Raw genomic sequence first — 21,462 nt, forward strand, 5'->3', positions numbered from 1 at the left:
CTGTTCTGTATTTAAGATGGATTTAGTCTTTTCTCTATATTCATGTGGTTTACTATATCACTGTATAGATTTAAGTCCAGTACAGAAAAGTATACTGGGGATGAATGTTAATTTTCAATAGCCATTTTGCCTTTTTTCTTTGTTCTTGATTTTTCATGAGAAAATAGAATGTAACAAGCCACTGAAGAAATCAGGAGAAATATTTACAAGGAACCAAACTTACTTGGTCCTGAAAATTGCACGTTTCTATAACAGATTACCCACAGAAAGAAATCTTGGTAAAGACAGAATATGGATGCATTTTCTAGGCCATGTTCATTCTTGGAGATTCATTTCATTAGAACTCTGATTGGATAATGTAGTGTTGAACTAACTTTTGTTTAAAAGTAACATTTTTTTCTAAAAAGAAATGCGACATCTTCTAGTTTTACTTAGTAAATTTTCATCAAATATAACCATGTGGAGAAACTTCAGATTGTTCAGAAAAGTTCAGATTGTGTTTTGCCAGGTCGCCAGTTGTGGGAAAGAGCATGAAGTATACCACTGTAGAAAAGAAGAAAGAGTCTGTCTGAGAGATTGCAACCCAGCACTATTATGTTCTGATCTCCAGAAAATCTATTAATTCTTAGAAGATTCTAAAATAGTATTAATTATCATATGTCTATTTGAGTTTTGGATACTTGGATCATTAAAAGGACTTACCATATCAGGGAGAAGGGAACGTTTGGTGGCATAACATGAACACTTTCATCAGTGCTTATTTGGGATGTCCTAGATAATTTGTTTCTGACATCACTGAGTAATGCAGTCACTTGAAACTTATGCCATTGAAACTTTTTTCAATACTGCACTATACTATTTTTAATAGTATAAATGTGCATGTATATTAATTGCCAGGTCTGTGGCAGCGAATGTGAAAATGTAAATCATCTGATCTTTCTTGGCTTGTATGGTGCTTGATGATTAAGTGTTACCAAAAAAAAAAAAAAAGAGTGGCTGCATGTCAGCAGCCTAGTGCTGTCATCCCTGCTGATGAGTATGCCTGGAGATGTTTGAATTGCTTCATTGGAGATTATTCATATGTTTCTGGTTACATCACAGTGACTTTGCAGCAAAGCACCGTGATCTGCATGTATAATAGACTGCCTTCCTGAGGTCGGTGTACTGCTGCCTGAAGTCGCTCTCAGACCTGGTATATACACTGGGCTTTTATACAAGGGTAATTATTTGAGTTATATCTGGCCGGTTAGTTATGCTGACAGAGCTACACTGGTCCATAATTACAGTTGAAAAAGAGAGTGTATATTTTCCTGGTGTGTTCTGGTTTCCATCTGAGAAAACTTAAACCAGTAAAAGACCTGTGACTACATCAGTAGAATGGGGAATAAGTTCATGTACCTACACCAGAGCAGACACATACCTGACTCTTAAGTACAGATAGTGCATGCATGTCTAATAGAAAATTGTGGACGAAAGAAGTGATTGATGTAGTTTTGTAAATAGTGTCAGCTGTTTGCCAGTATCCTAGAGGGTATTTCAGTATTTTTTTGTCAGGTTTCTCATAAAGCTTTGTTAAACAAAAAATCATAATTGACAGTTATGTTGCTTACATAATCTCAGTTTTCATCTGGAAAAAAAGAAAGCCCACACGTACAGTTCTACAAATCAGTTATTTCTTGTTCTGCTATTAAAAAGATTTTACTATGTTTGGGAAACACCAGTGGCAAAAAGACTCCAATTCATTATAGCTCCACGTGACTGATGGGCAGTGCCACGTTGCCGGCTGCACGTATGTGGACAGTGATGTCTTAGTTATGAACATGGATTGTTTGGTCACTTAACATTTCAGCGTGAGTTTGCAGACAACCGGTTCCTACTGAACAAACAACCTCTTCATGAAAGCCGCCGTAGCTGGCATTACTTGATGTCCTCTTTGGCAGGCTGAACAGACACCAGCAGCTGAATGGGCACAATGAAAGGATGTTTTTTTTTTTTTTTCTGAGAAAATAATGCTTCTCGTTGCTTAATTATGATTTAATTACAAAATTTCTGCTCAGCTGATAGTGTAAGGAGAGGAGAACACTGCTCTCAGTGAAGACGGGGGGAGTCCTTTTGTTTGCAGACTGCGCTTTGGAACTGCGGCCAGTCTGCGCGCGCTCAAATGGGGCGTTGATGGTGCTCCTGGGGGTCTCATGGGAACAGCCACAGTTTTCAGGTTGAGTGCCTCATAGATAAATGTTCATATTTGGGCTCCTAGCCAGTAAAGGGCATGGTTTTCAAAAAGCCGTATTTTGTTCTAAGTAGTGATTTAAAAAATGCCTGTTTCCTTAATTTCGGTGTATTAACAGTTTGCTTAAGCACTGTTGAATACTTGTGTCCAAGCAGAAGACAGTACATAATATTAATTACAAAATGTCTGTTGTTTGTTTTATGGAAAGTGTGGAACCAAGCACGACATAGCTAGCCAGACCAAGAAAGTGGTTGTCCTGCTCTGCACTGTGCTGGTGTGGCCACACCTCGAGTACTGTGTGCAGTTTTGGGTGCCACAGTATAAGAAGGACATAAAACTGTTAGAGAGTGTCTAAAGGAGGGCTACAAAGGTGGTGAAAGTTCTAGAGGGCAAGACGTATGAGGAGCATCTGAGGTGCCTTGGTCTGCTCAGCCCAGAGCAGAGCAGGCTGAGGGGAGGCCTCATGGCGGCCTGCAGCTCCCTCACGAGGGGAGCGGAGGGGCAGGCGCTGAGCTCTGCTCTCTGGGGACAGCGACAGGACCCGAGGGAACGGCAGGGAGCTGGGACGGGGGAGGGTCAGGCTGGGTGTTAGGGAAAGGTTCTGCACCCAGAGGGTGGTCGGGCACTGGGACAGGCTCCCCAGGGCAGTGGTCATGGCGCCGAGCCTGCTGGAGTTCAAGAGGTGCTTGGACAATGCTCCCAGACACATGGTCTGAGTTTTGTGTGGTTCTTTGGTGACCCAGGAGTTGGACTCAATGATCCTTGTAGGTCCCTTCCAACTTGGGGATATTCTGTGATTCTATGATCTTTTCAGGAAGTTCAGTTATAAAATGAACAAGACTATTTTCCTGTTACTTGCAGTAATTCCTTTAAAGAAAGAGTGCAAATCTATCTTAAAAAGAAAAAAAAAAAAAAACTAGAGAGGAATAAGACAATGTCGAAGTGACATAAAAAGCCTGAAGCTCATTTCCGTTCTTTTGCAGATGCTCAGTAGGCAACTGTACTTCACAGTTGAATTGCTTTTGAGTCTGTGGGTCTGTGCCCTCTACTCTGGTTTTCAGGAGGTTAACTAATGTGAGTGCTCAGGGCTATCCTTTTTACTGGGAGAATGTGTCTTCTGGAGATTAATATACTAACGCTGTTGAAAGATCTCTTTCCCCCCTTCCACTCCCCGCCATATTGCAACAAAAGGAAGTCTGGTTTTGTTATTGTCCAGGCACATCAAACTCTCAGAAACTGCTGCTGAATTTAGCATTGAAAATTACATACCCGTCTTTTAGGTCTAATATAGGGAACCTTCTCTGAATAACACAATTTGGAACAAACCATAGTTAAGTAATTCATGTAAGCTTGTTTATACAAGAAGAAAAGTGAGGTCAGGATATTTGTCAGAGAGCACAAAGGAAGGGGTTTTCTTTTTTTTTTTTCTAAGACTTTGTTACAGAGTTGTGTTTCAATGGCATAACATTTCTTCCTTTTTTTCTCCTATAAAAGTGTATTTTACTTCACTTCAATTTAATTCTGGTTGTACTGTAATGTGAAAAAGTTCCACTGAAGTACTGACATGCAGTACAACATATTTAAAAAAAAAAAAAAATTGATTCAGCATTCTTTTCATTTTTCTGCTCTTGCACGCTCATCTTCTGGACCTTCTTCTGCCAGAAGGTTAAAATTACAGATATGCATACACATATTTGGCTTGCTTTTTGGGTGTGATTGTTTACAGATGAGCTGTAATCTTTACCTTTTTTGGTGTGGAGTAGCTAAAGTTAAATCTACTGATTTCAGAAGAACTGTGACTCCTTAAAAGGCAGAATTCTCCCAGGAATAAAAAGATAAGTAATGAGCTAGTGATAATCAAAGTATTGTATCCTAGTACAAGATAGAATTCTAATTTTAAAATAGGAAAGTAAAGACTTAGCTTGCAGAAGTTTTGGTGACATTTTAATGTCTTAGATCCCATTTTCTAATATGGGAAAGAAAATTATTTAGCAGTTAGTGAGGAGTATTATGCTTTGCAGTCAGAGAATAGAGCACTTGATACAATGACAGTGTCTCCCACCTTCTTTAGTATCCTGCTCAAGTAGGAGTGAGAAAATTCCATGCTCTTGTATTCCTAGTAGTTTTGATTTGGGATGTTTTAAATTTTATTTTTTTTTTCCTCTCCGGCATTCTCTCACCCATTCAGTTGTTGAGTCTTTTCTGCTTGGTAGTATTTGCTGAAAGCTGAAAGACAGAACATTTATTCATCATATGCTCTTCTGTAGTTTTGGTAGGATGAGAGCTACCAAATTTAAAAATGGAGAAAAGCAGTCCTGCCTGGACTCATTACTCTTTGGAGTAAAAAATGTTAATATTTAATTATAGGAGAAAGAAGTCACGTATAAATACACTTTATTTTAGGGATTGAAATGGAAGAGAATTACTGGGTTTGAAAGTGAAACAATGCAAAGTCTTTATACGACACACAACTGGCAATTTCCTACCCTCAAATTTTAAGATTTGACTAATTTTATTGCACTTCTATAAGATGATTAAAAAAAAATAAAGACAGCTGTCCTGAAAATTGTGAAATTGTGTGGTTTCTAGGAGCTTTTCTCTTGGGGACAGTCTCTGGAGTAGAGTGCAGAGCAGACTGAGTTTGATATGATGTGTATTCTTTGGGTTAATAAGCCTCTGATCCTTTTTTATGTGAAAGCAGCGTTAGCAACATAAATTATTTTGACAGATAGAAACTTCTGTAGCAGGAAGCAGAGCAGACTAAACCATGTCTTCCCCTTTCTGTTTCCTACCCCCAAATGAAAGAGGATCAGTTGTTTCTGAGGTACTTCCATATAGACATCTACTCTAGCTGTCTACTGAAGCACTAAAGTTTTTAGGCCATTTCTACGTGTAAATTTGAGACAGTTTCAGAGTGGCAGACTTTATCCCTTAGAGACTTTGTTAAGTATTGCTACCATGCGTGCTTTTTCAATGACAAGAAACACTCTGTAAGAGTACTCTGTGCCATTTGGGAAATGCTTTTTAACATTATGAGGAGGTCTTTCTCATCACCGTGACCCACCAGTCCCACGGAATACAGTGAGTTAAGAACAGCGGTGCCCGTAGGGGCTGCTGTTGGGGACGGCTACCTGCAGGCAAGAAGCTGAGAAAGCCGAGAGGTGCTGGGTCTAAATGGAAAACAGAGTGAGAGGGCTGGGGAGAACAGGGACGGGGTTTCATCGCTGTAGGTATCTGGATAAGCAGGTCTTCTGTCTGCAGTTTGGAGGCACTCCCACTTTTTATCTTAATTCTGAGCTATGCTGGCCTCAGTTTCAACCAGAGTTACAGAAAGCTCGGGGTTTGAGCTTGGCTCCCTTGCAGTACCGGAACAGCCTGGGGAATTGGCTGTGGTTGAGCCTGGATGGACGCTGTTCAAAAGAAATAAGTCTGGAACAGGACCCACTTCATCTTTGCATCTTTGGTGTGGTTTGTTTGCCTTTTTCATTTTTTTTGAAAGGCCAAATTAGGCGAAAGTTATGAGTAGATATGCTAGTCTATTTGATGAAATCGTGGAAAAAGTCTTGCCCAATATCTTTATTTGAGCTGGGGGTGGAACTGTGAGGGGGAAATCCACCAGCTGTCCCATCCTCTGAGTCTGGACTGTGCGTGTTGGGAGCAGCACCAGCCATGGGGCGCCAGCCCAGCTCCCAGACTCTGGATGGACTGACCGAGCAGCAAGCATCATCTGTCACGGGCTGACTGCAGTAGGGTAGAAGACAGCACTCCAGTCTGATGCTCTGGAGGGGCCTGTGGCAGTGAATGGCAGTCCCAGCTGACCTCCCCTGATTTCTCCCATGCTGTTGACGAGCAAGGAGGCAGCATCAGAAACATCCTGACCCCAGCCTGGGTTTAAGGTGACCACCACAACACGGTAAGAAGTGTCTGGCCACATCCTCTTATCCCAGGAGACGCACCAAGAGCTTGTAATCTAAATCCAGAATCGAGAGTGGCTAAATCTAGAGATCTAGGATTAACGTGAACCTGCTGGGGCTGGCCAAGAGCATGGTGAGGCCTGTGTTTTAAACCCCTGTCTGTGCTGTGACTGCGACAGACATGCGTTCCAGTAAATTGGGTATTTCCTGTCTGATGCAAATGATGTCTGGCAGGGCAAAGCACTGCTTCACGTGGTTAACATCTCAAAACTATTGATGCTTTGATCTTCACAGGTGTGATGTGATCTATGCTGTGTTGTTTTTTTTTTAAGGGACTGCTAGTTAAATAGTATAAACCTATCAATATAGCTCCTTTTTATTTTTTCAGTTAGATATTTCTGGCTTTTTTCATCTCCTGAATTATGTAATGGTGATCATAGTCGGGAGTTAGGCCATCCCTGTCTATTTTTGCTCTGATTCCTGTCCTGTCTTACAATTTATCTTTCTGTTTTAAAAGAGAAGTAATTGTGTGTTGAGGAGTTTAGTTGAATATCTCAGTATGATGGCAAACGTACTTTTCAGCTATTAACTTGGTTTATATCCCTTCCCAGAACACAGATGAGATTTAAAAAAAAGAAGGTCTAGAAGCAGTGGGTTTTAAACGATTCCATCAATGTGTCCTCAATAGCTTGTATGATACAAGGTTGCCCAAACTGCATTTTGAAGATAACGAAGAATTGCACAGTCTGGCTTCTGATCCTGAGTGATTTTGTCCATTCTCCACTCTCTGCCCACTTTGCATGTATCAGATTTTATGTCTTGTAGGCAGGTATTTTATGAATATTGTACAAATATAGAGTTAGTAATTAGCTTAAATACTCTGTTTCATTTTACATAATTAAATATTTATCTCTGTAGTAAGTTAAACTGAGTATGTCCTTAGGAAGTGACAACAGATAGAAATACACCATTTTAGGTTTTTAGGATAGATTTGGATTTTAAATATTGTTTTTGGGTTTTTATTTGTGAAGAGGAAAAAATATGGATCAAAATTGCTAGGAGTAAAAATAAGCAGTCACTGGAGCTGAATACATTGAACACAGATGTAACTATCACTAGGCAAAGGCCTAATGAACTATCTGTTTATTTGTTTTGTAAAGCACTGTGGGAATGGAGATTGAGAGGCTGTCTGCAGCATTAGAAGCCTGTCTTTGTGACAGTGTGTGACGATCTTCCTCAGGTCTGCAGAGAGTTGGCAGATGTTTTTGCAATTTTGTGATGTCTTGGCAGAGGCTTTTCCAGTGATGCTGACTGATGCACCTTTGAACTCTATAGACAGTCTGTGCAGAGGATGATCATGTTTCCAGCTGGTTGCATTTTAAGTTTGATTTCCACTGATATTTTATTTTATTTTATTTTATTTATTTTCATTTTATTTATTTATTTATTTATTTTACTTTTAGAAATATGAGGAAAAGACCAAGAAAAATCAAAGTCTTGGTGATAGGGAGAGCGCCGGTAGGCAGTAGTAATGGCAGGGAAATCGCTGCTGAACACAAACGTGTAAATACCAGGAAAGGACCCTGAGCTCACTGTCCAAGTCCACCCAGGCAATAGCCGAAGCTAAAACACTCACAGCTGTGTTGAAAAAAATTCAGGACATACTCTGCTAAACTAGGACTGCTAGCAGATGTATGCGTCACTGTTTTGTCCTGTTCATTAGGTTTTGACAGCACTCTTTTCTTCTCAGCACGCAGACTAAAACTGGCCTCATTCAGGTTGATTAAAGCTTAAATACAAGAGAGTAAAAACCTGAATACATCCATTATACAGTGAAACTTTCCAGCAAATTCCAAGACTATTTTTCCAGATCATTAAAGATTGATATGGAATAATTCCTTGCAGTGAGTGGGATATATAATAAACATTATTTCTCTGTGTGTGGCTATATGTGTACATATAGAACATTTTAATATATAACCTAATGTATGTCTGTATATAAATATATGTATGTGTACATGTGAATACGTGCATACACACATAGCAGATTTGGGAAAGTGAACGTGCAGACATAGTCTGGTAAAAATATACTGGAAAATTTTGCTGTGTGATGCTAAATGGATATGAGTATGGAACACTGTAAACTACTAAAAGAATGAAATGTAAATTCTTCGTGTTTTGTGGGTTTTTTTTTGCTCACCTTCAGATGTTTTGCACATTTCTCTCAGTGGTAGCACATCAAAAATTTACCTACTCCAGTCTTTAAGTTAAGAAATGTCTCTCAAAATTGGAAATCTTTGCTTCCTTACTCTACAGTCTGACTTAGCTATGGGGTAGAACAGGACAACAGATCACACTGAGTAGAATTTGTGGATTTTGCTCATGTAACCCTAATTCCACGGTGTTCAGAGAGGAGCAGTCATTGTTGATCTGCTGCCATTTAAAAAGTGGTCTAGGCATGAAGCTACCGGGCCACGTGCTACTTGGACTCTCTGGATCAGGAGATGCTTCATCAAGTATGACCATAAAGGTACCTGTTGGCAGGGAAGCCACTGTGAGGTACCAGCGTGCACCATCTCTTCCTCGCAGCTGTTCTGTACTTGCGTTCTTTTGAGTTAGTGCCCTGCAGAACTTCCATGGATTCTGGAGAGGTTGGAAGCACTCACCAAAGTGCTTTTTAATGCCAAAAGCTTTTTTTTTTTTTCCCTGCAAAAACAAAACACGAAACAAAGGCAGTGAATTCCTCACTTTAAATGTTTTAATTTTTATTTTTTCTAACTCAGGGTAGTGTGCCCTGTTGACTCTTCAGTGTTGCTGTTGATGAAGATATAAAGTAACTATGGTACCATAGTTAGGTAGCTTTAAAACAGGTTAAATATAACTGAAATATAAATTAAATTAAACTTTGCTGTAAATACAAAGTGGCTACATCCGAGTCTTGCTAGGGACAACATGTTCCTCCTGAGGTAGTTTTCAGCTATGCTGTTTTAACACCAGAACCATTTCAATCACCTTTCCTATCCCACAGCCTCTATGCTAGAACTGATCTTGCATTATTAATGTGTCTTGTGTCTGCAAGGTCAGGCTTTGCGTTTGGGTGCAGCAATAGCTGTTATAGTCTGTTTGCACTTACATTAGCAAATACAGCATTTACTTGCAGTCTTCCTTAAAATAGGTGTCCCCTTTTAATCTTCACTTTCAGCTAAACAAACGTGTTACACGGATACCAAAACTAAAAAGCTGTATTGCAAGGTAGTGCTGTGCTCGGCATACACCGTGAAAGGTGGTGAACTGTCATAATAGCTTACAGTCCAAATTCATCTTCATTACAAGTGTAAATATTAATAATTAAGGATATTGAAATGAAATCATTATAAATGATTAAAGCTATGAAAGGCATGGGAAGTGATAATCTCTGTCAGTATATCCTTCTTTCTATACCTTTTTTTTGGGGGGGGGGGGGGGGAGGGGAGGAGAGGAGGGAGGGATAGGGAAGCAATTAACCCTCACTGCCAGTAATTTGCTCACATATTAACCCTCTTTCTGAGGAATAAGCTTCCATTTTAGTGCATACCTCTCACTGTTATTGCCATTTTTGATCACTCTATCAGGAAATCTGCATTTAATATTTCTGCTCTGGATGAAGTACTGCCCCATCATGAGTATATGACTTAAAGAACTGAGTTTCTGTTTCAAATTTCTATTATATTTAGTTTTTCCAAGAGCTTGTTGAGTGTAGGTGTATTGTAATGGCCATTACCAGTACTTTTATCTTATGCATGGTTAGTGGGAATCTAGCAGTCCCCATTATTTCTGCCCAAAGGGATTTTGCCTGATAGAAGAAGGATTGTGGTTATTTAAGGAGCAAGGTAATCAAGCTTCGTGCAGCTGGATCACATCTTTCAGCAGCTGTAGTTAACCCCTGCTTTATGAGATTAACATGGTTCAGCACAGCACACTTTTTACATGGTGTCCTCCATTTGCTTTGTCAGGCGGTACTTCTCATGGGAAGTGCTGATTGTCTGTTGCAGTCGGAGGAGTGACTCAGAGGTTGGAGTGCTCAGTGCTCCTGATAGCAGAGCAGGGCTGAAGGAGGAATTCCCCAGCAGCGAAGAGTCACGATAAGGAGGAGTGCTACGAGTGGGCAGGAGCGTTGGTGGCAGAGAGCAGGAGATAAGGCAGAGGGATTTGGAAACCAAATAGGAAATTATGGATTGGATTCCAAGATAAGGAACAGTGTCAGTAATCCAGGGCACTGCTGGCACGATGTAAGCTACTGCCAGATATGCAGTGATCCAAGACTCCTACCTCAGGCTGTGGGCAACAGAACCAAACCAGGGAGGATCTTCCTGGGAAAGAGAAGGAGAAAAGGGCAAAAAGTGCAAAGTTTGTTCTCTTCAAATTTTATGTGTATCCCAAATTTTAATTGGTATTGTTGAACATGGCTGACTAAGGTTTAAAGTGTTTTTTTTTTTTTTTATAAGTTCTCTCCTTCTCTTGTACTCTCCTTATTCTCTTTTGTACTCTCTTCTTCTTGGAAAAGGATATTTTCCTTTTTTTTTTTTTTTTTTTTTTTTTTTTTTTCCCCAGATCTTTAAAACCCTGTGTAGTCTGCTGCCTGGCTTGCAGGTCTCTTCTCTGTGCCATGCAACCTGATCACAAAGTGAAATCCAAGTTATAGAGAGCAGCGTTTTGAGAATGTAGCTCTCTGTGGTTTACCAAGGTTTATGTTTCCCCAATTTACAGTCCTGCACTGTATAACTTTACTACAGACAAAGAGGCTTTCTTTCAGGTCTGTCTTTCATCAGTTGGTTTATCTTGTCAGGTTTGAATGGGAGAAGAATAGATTTATGAAGACAATAGAAAGGAAAAGTTAACCTGATGTGTGCAGGGATCTAGAAGAAATGATTTTGTCTGCAGAATTGCTCTAACTTTGGAGTTTCTTTGTACATGAGGACTGCTGTTTCAAGGCTAAATACTCTGTTAGTAATGCTTTGCTACCTCCTTAGTGGGACCCTGCTTCCTGTTTGCATTGCTCTAGCAGCTGAGATCATCTTTCAAAGTTCCCCAGAGGTGTTTTTTTCTTCACCCACAAAGAGCCTCTTCTATTCTACCATTAATCTGGGGAATGAGTTCTGTTTCAGGGGTTATAGAGGATGGCTACATGCATGATTTCAGAATCTGTGGAGCAAAAAAACCCAAAGCTACAGGATGAGCTCTAGCATGGATTTGTCCTTGCATGCAGTGCTTTACGTTTTACGTTACTCGTAGGACAAATAGAGGAGAATTCACATTTTTGACTTTACATCTCTTGAGAAAATCAGAGTCACAGAATTGTAGGGGTTGGAAGGGACCTCCAGAGATCATCGGGTCCAACCCCCCTGCCAAAGCAGGTTCCCTAGAGCAGACTGCCCAGGCAGGCATCCAGACGGGCCTTGAATATCTCCAGAGGAGGAGACTCCACAACCTCCCTGGGCAGCCTGTTCCAGTGCTCCGTCACCCTCACCGTGAATAAGTTCTTCCGCATGTTGGTGCGGAACTTCCTGTGCTCTGTCTTGTAGCCATTACCCCTTGTCTTGTCCCCACAAACCACTGAAAAGAGGTTGGCCAAATCCCTCTGCCTCCCACACCTCGGGTATTTATACACATTGATGAGATCCTCTCTCAGTCTTCTTTTCTCCAGGCTGAACAGGCCCAGGTCTCTCAGCCTTTCTTCATAGGGAAGATGCTCCAGGCCCCGTATCATCTTTGTGGCCCTCCGCTGGGCTCTTTCCAGGAGATCCCTGTCTTTTTTGTACCAGGGAGCCCAGAACCGGACACAATACTCCAGGTGAGGCCTGACCAGGGCAGAGTAGAGGGGGAGGATCACCTCCCTTGACCTGCTGGCCACGCTCCTTTTAATGCACGCCAGGATCCCATTGGCCCTCTTGGCCACCAGGGCACAGTGCTGGCTCATGGTCAACCTGTCGTCCCCCAGGACCCCAGGTCCTTCTCCTCAGAGCTCCTCTCCAGCAGGTTGCTCCCCAGCCTGTACTGATACGTGCAGTTGTTCCTTCCCAGGTGCAGGACTCTACACTTGCTCTTATTAAACCTCATTTGGTTTCTTCCTGCCCATCTCTCCAGCCTGTCCAGGTCTAAAATACTTCACTAGAATGTGATAAGTGAAATTCTTCATACAACTGCAGCCACATCTGAGTAAAGTAAAGATTTTTTGCAATGGCAGTTCGGGGAAATTTTTAAAATTATGTAAGATCTTGCTATGGAGGTAATGCCATCCTACTCCCCATAAATAATTCTTAAAAATAACTGTAAAATCTAGATAACTAGAATTATATATCTTAATTAATGTGTGAAAGATATTGCACTAATTTCACCTGTGGAACGTGAAGTTTGAATTTTAATGTAAAATTGAATACAAAGAGTCTTTTATTTACAAAAAAAAAATTCCGGCATAAGTGATAAAACTGTTAATTTCTACATTTAAGTGTAAATGATACTGTACACATGTATATGAAATATCTTCGTAGCAAAATTAATGAAGTGTGCATGTGGCCTAGAACTTAAAAGTAAGGTTGGTTTGGTTAGAAAAGGAGAATCATCTACTACCTTTGAAATCTCTTTTGCTGGGAGCATTATCAAGGGATTAGATGATTAAAACCTATGCTTTTTTGTAGGAGATGTGACGATCCCGAATTTTGCACATGCGAAGCTGCCTTATGTCATGTAGTAGGGTCTCAACCCCAGCCTGCACCACAGATGCTGCAGTGGTGTCATCAGATCGTTATAGATAGATACAATCTCTTGTGTCCTTTAACAAATGTCTAATGAATACTGAAAGTTTGTGATGAATTTAGTTTTGGTTTGGAGGATTGCAAATGAATTCAAGATCTTTTAAAAGCGTAGCAGGTAAACTAAGGGTTGTCATAATATGATATAAGAAAAATTACTGAAATTAGTGATGTTATAAAGCCAAAAGGAAGTATTTGAACCATTCTTTGATAAGAGAGCAGTTGAATATAGCTCTTCAGCTAGACAAAATTTAGAGAAGGGATGGAACAACGTGGCTTTGAAATTGTTGTCTAATAACATATGGAGTATTTGCTTAAGTCTTCTCACTTAAACAGTAGGTTAAATAATAAGTATATTAAAATATTTGTAGTAAGGTCAACTTAATTTAAACATAATATATATAATCCATACTTATAAAATTTTCCCTGTTTGGTCAGCTTAGTAATTGCAGTGTATCTCTTAAAAAAGTTTTGTGTGACTTTTCCTGTACTTTAAATGTGAATCCTTAAAGCATTTATTGCTTTCTTTTCCTACAGTGGTAATAATAAATATATACTCATGAGTTAATGCATTGTTTAATTGATTATAATAAAGGGATGTGGTAGTCCATTGTGTAATTTATGGAAATAAACTTTGCGTTAACCTGTTAAACTGTTGGATATGGCAGTCTCAGTGCTTAGCAAAATGTTTTTCAAGGGAAGACTGGTCTTCATTTGACACTTTTTACATATTGCAAATAATTTCTATACTGCTTTATTAGTCTGCATTTCCTCTGACCTTTTTTTCCCTCCAGTAATAATATGGATTACTTTTGAATCTTTTTTACTTACTATTTATGCTATCCCAGCAGGTTACCCATGTTCATGCCTGCTTGTTTAACTCTATCCCTTCTTTTGCATTTTACTCATCTTGTGATATTCAATTTGATCAGTTTTGCTTGCTGGCTGTTACATAGAGATGATAACATTAGAAAGTTAGACATGTTAGATGTTTAGAGACATCTACAAATAAGATCTGAGTATGCCTGTGTTGTATTAATGAAATGCTTTTTATAAAAGAATTTTCTCCCTTTTAATGGTTTTGAGTTTCTATAAACCTTTATGGAAAAAAAATCTGATCGTAATGCTGTAAACATTTGCATATGCACTTAAGCTTATATACAGTTAGTCTTTTTGACTTCAAGATACTATTTTCTTGTGGATGAATGTTTGCAGTCTTGAGGATTTATATTTATGAGAATATTAGTTATAGTAGAAAGAGGGGAAAAAACACCTCTGCCATCAAATATTTTAAAATGTTATGTTGTATTTAAGAAAAATGTGTCCCTTCTCAAGCTTAATAGATGTGTTAATTTACTATTTATCTTGCCTAATGATCTTGTGATATGGGAAATCAGTGGCTTTGCAGATGAAAGATGTATGAGTAAAAAAAAAAACATTCATCTTTGTAGGCATCATCTGTTTCATTGACAAAAGGCACAGATGCAAAATTTAACTTAATAATTAAATTTATAAGTATTGTTTCAGAGTCTGATAAATAATTGCTCCTCATGGCATGCTATGTGGAGCTACAGTTCATATAATAGAAATAGGTTTGATCGTTGGTGATTCTAAGCTGAGAATTTTTCAGATTGTGTGTGTATATTTTTAAATATTATAAAAAAAATGTATGGCAGAGAAGCAAGCTGCAGACAGGGAAGAACATTTTATTAATGACTCCACAGGGATATGATATTCTTTGCATTGAACAGCAAATGTGCAAGCCTGACATGTATCCATGGTGCGTTTTCTTTGGAAACTGCTGTCTTTGTCATTATCCAGTATGTTCCTACAAAAACAGCAATGGCTCTGATTTTTAATAAGAGACTGGGAAGTGAAGGAACAAAGAAGCAAAAACTCAAAATGTCCATATGTGGTACATGCTGTGTTTCTAATGATGTCTTTTTTTTTTTCTTTCTGTTTTTGCCTATAGTTGTAGAACAAGCAACAGGAAGAGTTTGATGGGCAATGGCCAGTCTCCAGCTCTGCCTCGGCCTCATTCACCTCTCTCAGCTCACACAGGTGATTTTTATAACTATTTTACTGGTGGTATTATTAAATTCTTCAAAATTCTGTATGAGGAGAGTAAAAGACACTCTATCCCACTACGTTTCTTTCCATTGTTGGAAGTAGTGAAAAGTTGCATATCATTCCATCCAAATTTCTGTTAAGTTTAAATCCATAAATCTTATGTTATGGTGACAAGAAATATCTAACATGCATCATGTAGTTTTGTTTGTTTTCCGTGTATTCTGACGAGTTCTGATGCATTTTCCCCAATTCCTTTTCTGGGCCTAGTACTGTATGAAAAGAATATTAAACAGCTTGTAACACATGGTGAATATAGTGGAATTGGTGAGTAGGGTATTACATTCTATTCATAGTGCTTTTGTTCCCTAGGATTTATGAAGTTAGGCACGTTACTAGAAGTTTCAGTGCTTCAGTTTCCACAATAATAAATTGGTGATCATTTTGTTTCACTTCTAAAGCACTGAAGCACTTAAGATTGAGTGAAAGTTAGAGATGATATTGTCATCATTTTGAAAAGGAACATTTTTAGCATACCAAAATAGACTAGTGCAAAGATTCATTCTCTCACATGTTTTGGTGTATAGTTACTACCATTGGTTAAAAAAAAAAAAAAAAAAGTAAAGCCCCACAGCAATCCTTGTATTGGCAATGACATTGAGTACTTCGTAGAATTGTTCTTGGATGGTAGAAGAGCAATTACAGAGTGTAAGTTGTGTTTTTCAAGAGAACGGTGAGTTTAATACAGCGCTTGCAGTTTTCTAGTAGAAACAACATTATTAGAGAAAATACATTGGTTCTCCTCAAACTGACCAGCACGCAAGCAGCAGATGAAAGCTGAATTGGGCAAATACTGAATACTTGCATAAAGTTTTTTGATTTTTTGTCTTACCATCGCAGTAATTCTCAGATTCATGTGATTGGATGGGGAAGGGGAAGTTGGATGGCACCACGCTGATGAAGTAAATATATTGTTCAGGGTGCAAATGGTGTATTAGTAGCACCAGTGGAAGAAGAGACGGGTTCATTTGTAAGCAACATGGAGAGTGAAGGCTTGTGGCTCTAATAAAGAGGTGTCAAAGCAGTAAGTAGTCCAGAGCTTGAGTACATACAAGATACAAGCTCTGGGACTGGAGTTTAGAAAGGGGTTATGGAAATGTTGACATACGACGGGTATTATATATCAGTTATATATGTTAATTACTAATACAGTACATTATATGCGCCCTTCCTCTGTATAGGGCCTGAAGCTAACTGCAGAGATGGTTCATGCTATTGGAAAGTCAGATTTTGATTTGCAGCTGAAATCTGGCAGTAGGTCCTGTGCAAAGACACTTGTAAAGATCGTGAGATTTCTAGAATACTTGCAACTTTCACTATGTAAATTCTTTCTCTTTCTTACAAAAATAGAAAGCAAATATACACTAATGCCATTTCTTTGTGTTCAAACCTTGGTCATTATTATTAATTGTCTTAAGACAGTTGCTGCATATCCTTTACCTTTAATATGTAAGCTGAAAGCAGTTAAACCTGCTGAAAGCTCCTTTTAGTTTTTGCATGAACTGTGGATACATTCAGGATTGTGGGAGGCAAAGGGCTGCACTGTCAGCTTGGACAACATCTGGTGCCCTGGACACTAATGGGTTTTCCAGCTGAATGCCTGCTGCTGCGTAGGTAGATCATCTGCACCTCCCAGCCTTCAAGTGAGTGATTATCATCTCAGCAAGTCAGGGCATTCAGGTGTCCCCACCTCAACAGTCACAGGAGCTTGTTCCTGTGGGTGATGCTAACCCCTGATGATGAATAATCAAGTGTAACGCTGTTTAATTTTCTCTGCTGTAGAAACAAGATTTAGCTGTTAGGAGTAATACCGTAAATCTTACATGTTTGTGTCTTAATGAAATGTTTCATTTTGTGCCACTAAGAGGACAGGTACTGGGAGAAGAACTGCAAGTAGGGAATTGCTTAAAAAGGAGAGCATGAATGTTGTGCTGAAGTGAGAAATCTTACGAAATGGGAGCAGAGTTTTTCGGTAGAGTGCTCAGGCTTTGGTTTTGTGGCCAAACCTTCTTAATCTTTTCATAAATGACATTGGCAAAAAATTATTGTAGTTGATGTAAAGTTGGAAGACATCCAATATGGAACAGCACTGGGAAAACTGTGTTAAGGTGACTGATCTTGAGGACTGCAATAAAAAGTATCAAATTACATAGCAATTTGCAGCATTTTGTGCTTGGAGGACCAGTAACATAAATGTCTACTGTAAGATCTGGACTCATCTGTGAGAAGGACCTGGCTGCATTTTCTGGATCAGAAGATGTTTGGAAGGACCAAAGTAGTGTAGCTTTAAAAGTCAAATCTTAGAAGTTTATACAAAAGACGTAATTTTCAGCTGAATCGGGGAAGGTTTCATGCCACTGTACGACATCTTGGTTAGATTTCATCCAGAGTGCTGCATGTTTTTAGGGTTGTGCATGTTCTGGAGGTTTTGTGTGGAGAAAGGCTTAGTAGGATAGAATGTGAGAGTTTTTTATGCAAGACTAAAAGATTATTACTTGCTTATCTTAGGAAAAGGAAGACTGAGAAGCCTGTGTTGTCATCTGTGAAGTCATCTAAATCAGGCAGAGGCGTATTGCAGGGAGTGGGAAGAAAGATGTATGTTGGTCGTATATACAAGAACATGAGGGTTCCTGAAGAATTTTTCACTAAGAAAGCAGTGACAAATTCTATCTTTCCTGTGGGATTCAGTGTATTTATGAATGGGATTACACGATGGTATCGTCTAAAGCAATATTCCAAGGCCAAAGAGGTCTTGCCTCTACTTGTAATCCTTTTTTGTAGGATTTTCTAGGTCAGCAGACATTGTCACATGTTGACTGTTAATTTTCTGGTTTCACTACATTAATACCTGTTGCTTCCATGAGATAATGTTTTGGGTAGACCTGTGTGGAGCCAGGAGTTGGACTAGATGATCCTTGTGGGCCCCTTCCAACTCAGGATATTCTATGATTCTAATTTCATTTGATGGAAGTAGTTTAGCCACACTGCAGTTTAGTAACAAAGAAAGCCATTTAAAATACTAAGTATTTTAGTTGTTTCAGGGTTTGAATTACACTGGAGACATTCATGTGCGTCAAATTTAGAGTTGGTTTTCCTGGATTTCTTAACTTTAAACCTGTGGGTTATTTTTTTTTGTTTGTTTGTTTGTTTTTTTCTTTAATGTCCAAAGTAGATGATAACGAGTACTGGCTTACTACTGTGCATTTAAAGCAAAGAAAAATGTCTCATACACAGCTTCTATGTTCTTCTGCTTTAGTTATGGTCTGTGTTGACTGCCTTTTGGGGAAAGTAGGACTAGGTTTGTAAGTGAATGAAAATAAATGAAGTCTTGGTGTGTTTTCGTGGTGAACTGTCAAAGTACTAAAAGCTAAAGCTAACACAGGGTCTGAATCTCTTTTTTGAAAGAAAACTGACATTTACAGAACAGAAACTAACGTAGTTTATTAGTCCAATTGTCATCATATGTAGATTGATAAAAACTTTTGCTAAAACCCAGATTAATATTATTTAAACTTAATCTGACGTGTCAATTTCATAAAATCATAGAATTGGATAGAAGGGGCCTTAAAGATCACCCTGTTCCAGCCCCCTGCCATGGGCAGGGACACCTCCCACCAGACCAGGTTGCCCAGAGCCCCATCCAGCCTGGCCTTGAACACTTCCAGGGATGGCGCGCCCACAGCTTCTCTGGGCATTTGGAGTACCAGCATTCACTTACTTCCAGGAGAAATTAGCTTTATGCTACAGGTTCATCTGTATGGTCCCTTCCAACCCAAACCATTCTGTGATTCTAAGCAAGGCAGGAGCCTTCAGTGACACCCAGGATGGAACAAGCCAGCTGCTAACCATAACAAAGTATTTAGCATAAAAGTCTATGTGTAGAAGATTTGCCCTGGCAAGCGGATTTAAGAAGCTTGCAAGCCTTCCTTGCTGTAACTGAAGAAAGCCATTTGCTGGCATGAAGCATAATTAATCCAGTTTTTGAAACAGCTTGAGCTCCTCACCTCTGAGCAGGTCTTGGCGGAAACACCTGCTGAAGCGTTCAGAATGCTGCTGCTGCCCAGCTGCGTGCTGCTGCTGACTGGCACAGTTTACTGGGGTATGAAACTCAGACCTGTAACTGTTCATGGATTCTTGTGTATTGTTCACTTCACAGCATGGGTTCACGCCAAGTAAACAGACACCAGGAACGTATGACCTGTTGTTACATTGTATTGCTGTGGTGCTGATGTACCGTAATTCGTTTCAAATGACTGTCAAATAATGACGCCAAGACTTCAAACTGGAGCTGTCTCTGATCCATTGGGAATTTGTGATAACAATCATTAATCTGCTATTCCCTCAGTACCAACAGAAAGTGATTGCATCAGAAGTTCTTTATTTTGTAAGTAGACAGCTATTAAAAATACATTAATAATACACATTCCCTGTAACATATACATTTTTAAGAGATGTAAAACATCTTCCCTCTTTGGCAAAGGCACAGGACTTTTTGAAGCTAATTACAAAACAATCACACAATTTAATTAATCTGGGTATAGTATTCTTAACAATAGCTGCTTGCAAAATGAGACACCCTGTGTATTGTCATGAGGTAAAGTATTGTTTTGGTATGTTGATTGCCTATTCATTGTGCTACTTCTCCCAGAGGATACTTGAGTTAATTACTTGCCTAATGCATGACCACCAGTCAGGTTTACTTCATCAGGTCAGGAACATCAACAGTAATCTCAGCAGCATAGAGATACCCTGGGCCTAAACATACAGCAGCAAGCAGATCCCAGAGAACAGCGGGATTTGACTAATAAGCAGGCACTGCACATATGGGCAGAGAATTAACTGGCACTGGTTTTTATTTGAAAGTCTCCCAGGTATTGACTTGCAGATGGACTTGGGGGTGGATGAATGCCATGATGGATGAAGGTCACATATAGGACTCTGCTTCTAACCTTTCTTGTTTTTCTGGAACACCACACCTTAAACCTTTAGTAGCACTAGTTGTTGCTCCCATTGTTTGGGGTTTGGATTTTCCATTCTCTGTTTCCAGTCTTGTCTGGGTTCTCAGACGTCTAGATAAGCCTGCAGGATTTAATATCCAGGTATTACGTATATGGCTTTGCCAATCTTGTTGTTTTAAAAGCTCATTTGCTTTTGGAAATGCTGCTTGCATACTGATTTTCTTATTAACAGTATCTAATATTCTTCCTGAATAAGACTTTGATTTTGGATTTTGTCTGACAGGAAGTGATCTTCGCCTCTAGTCAGGCAGTAGCAGCACTGTGTCTCCTTGAACCACCCACTGTTGTAGTTATAACATTACTGCTTTCTTTGATGTTTTTTGCTTCAGTGTGAAGGTTAAGCTTATGTTTGAACTAACTGGTGGACAGTTAGGCATGTCGTTGATGTGTAGTAAATAAGTTTAACTCTGTATAACTTCTAAACAGATGAATTTAAGATGCCCCCCCATCTCCTGATTTGTCAGATTATTTCCTGTCAAACGCTGTTTGTCTCACCACATTTAGCCTAAGTCCCTGCTTCTGTGACAGAGTTTAAGGTAGCTTCTTTGTCTTTTTTCCCTCTTATCTAAGCTCACAAAGGACTCCCAGTTACAGCTAATTCTTACCAGTGCAGTAGCTAAACTTTGTGACAATGTTTTATCTGCACAGTGTTACTTTTTTTTTTTTTAAATCTTATCTTTATTAAATAAGCTCTGGTAGCAGCAAAAGAAATCCAGTTAGCTGTTAAATGAAATGACCTGTTGCTGTCAGTAATTTGGTGTTTTCAGTTCATGCAGGACAAGAATAAATTGTGTTGGCTCCCAAATAAAGATTGAAATCTGTGCCATATGTGTGGCTTTAGATTCCCTCTGGTCTCCCCCCATCCCTTCAGGGAACAAAAATCCTTGCTACCTTGAAATTATCTAGGCCCTCAGAAGTGTCTGAAAAATAATGAAGAAGCTAGGGTCTTGAGGGGGAGAAGGTAAAGTTGAAAAGACATAATTTTTCTGTGATAGATAAACGGACAAAAAAGTCTGTGGTATTGGCCAGTGAAAGTGAGATTCTCATCTCCTGGGGCTTTAAGAACAGATGCAAAGACATGATCTAAGCAGAGCTAAAAACACATTTTGCATCTGCTCCTGATTTAAAAAAAAAAAAAAAAAAAGTCAGGGGAGGGGGTCTCTGTTTACTACCTAATGGTTTCATGATTACACTTTCCATCATTGAGTGTCTAAGGACATTAACTGTGAAAAACTCAAAGCTCATTCAAAATTTTGAGTAGAAATCAAGGCCACTTGAAGTGTTTTAGGTACTCAATTTGTTGTAGCAGCCTTTTCACATGTAGGTAGTAATTTTCTTCTCAGAAACTAAATAATGATTCTAGCTGGATATGCAGAAGCTTTTTT

At 39.2% G+C, this 21,462-nt stretch overlaps 1 protein-coding gene across 7 annotated transcripts in view; it reads left to right on the forward strand.

Annotated features, from left to right (window-relative positions):
• MAST4 (microtubule associated serine/threonine kinase family member 4) overlaps positions 1-21,462 on the forward strand; it is a 196,303-nt gene that overhangs the window by 111,767 nt on the left and 63,074 nt on the right. For 6 of the 7 annotated variants that reach the window (XM_050716231.1, XM_050716229.1, XM_050716230.1 and 3 more), the window contains one exon: positions 14,905-14,993. In XM_050716231.1, the coding sequence (XP_050572188.1) occupies positions 14,905-14,993 (89 nt within the window). Of the gene's footprint in view, positions 1-6,004; positions 6,144-14,904; positions 14,994-21,462 lie in introns of those variants that run through there. The other variant, XM_035553481.2, reaches the window with a different exon arrangement.

Source organism: Cygnus atratus, chromosome Z, assembly GCF_013377495.2.
Source record: "Cygnus atratus isolate AKBS03 ecotype Queensland, Australia chromosome Z, CAtr_DNAZoo_HiC_assembly, whole genome shotgun sequence".
Lineage (NCBI taxonomy): Eukaryota > Metazoa > Chordata > Aves > Anseriformes > Anatidae > Cygnus > Cygnus atratus.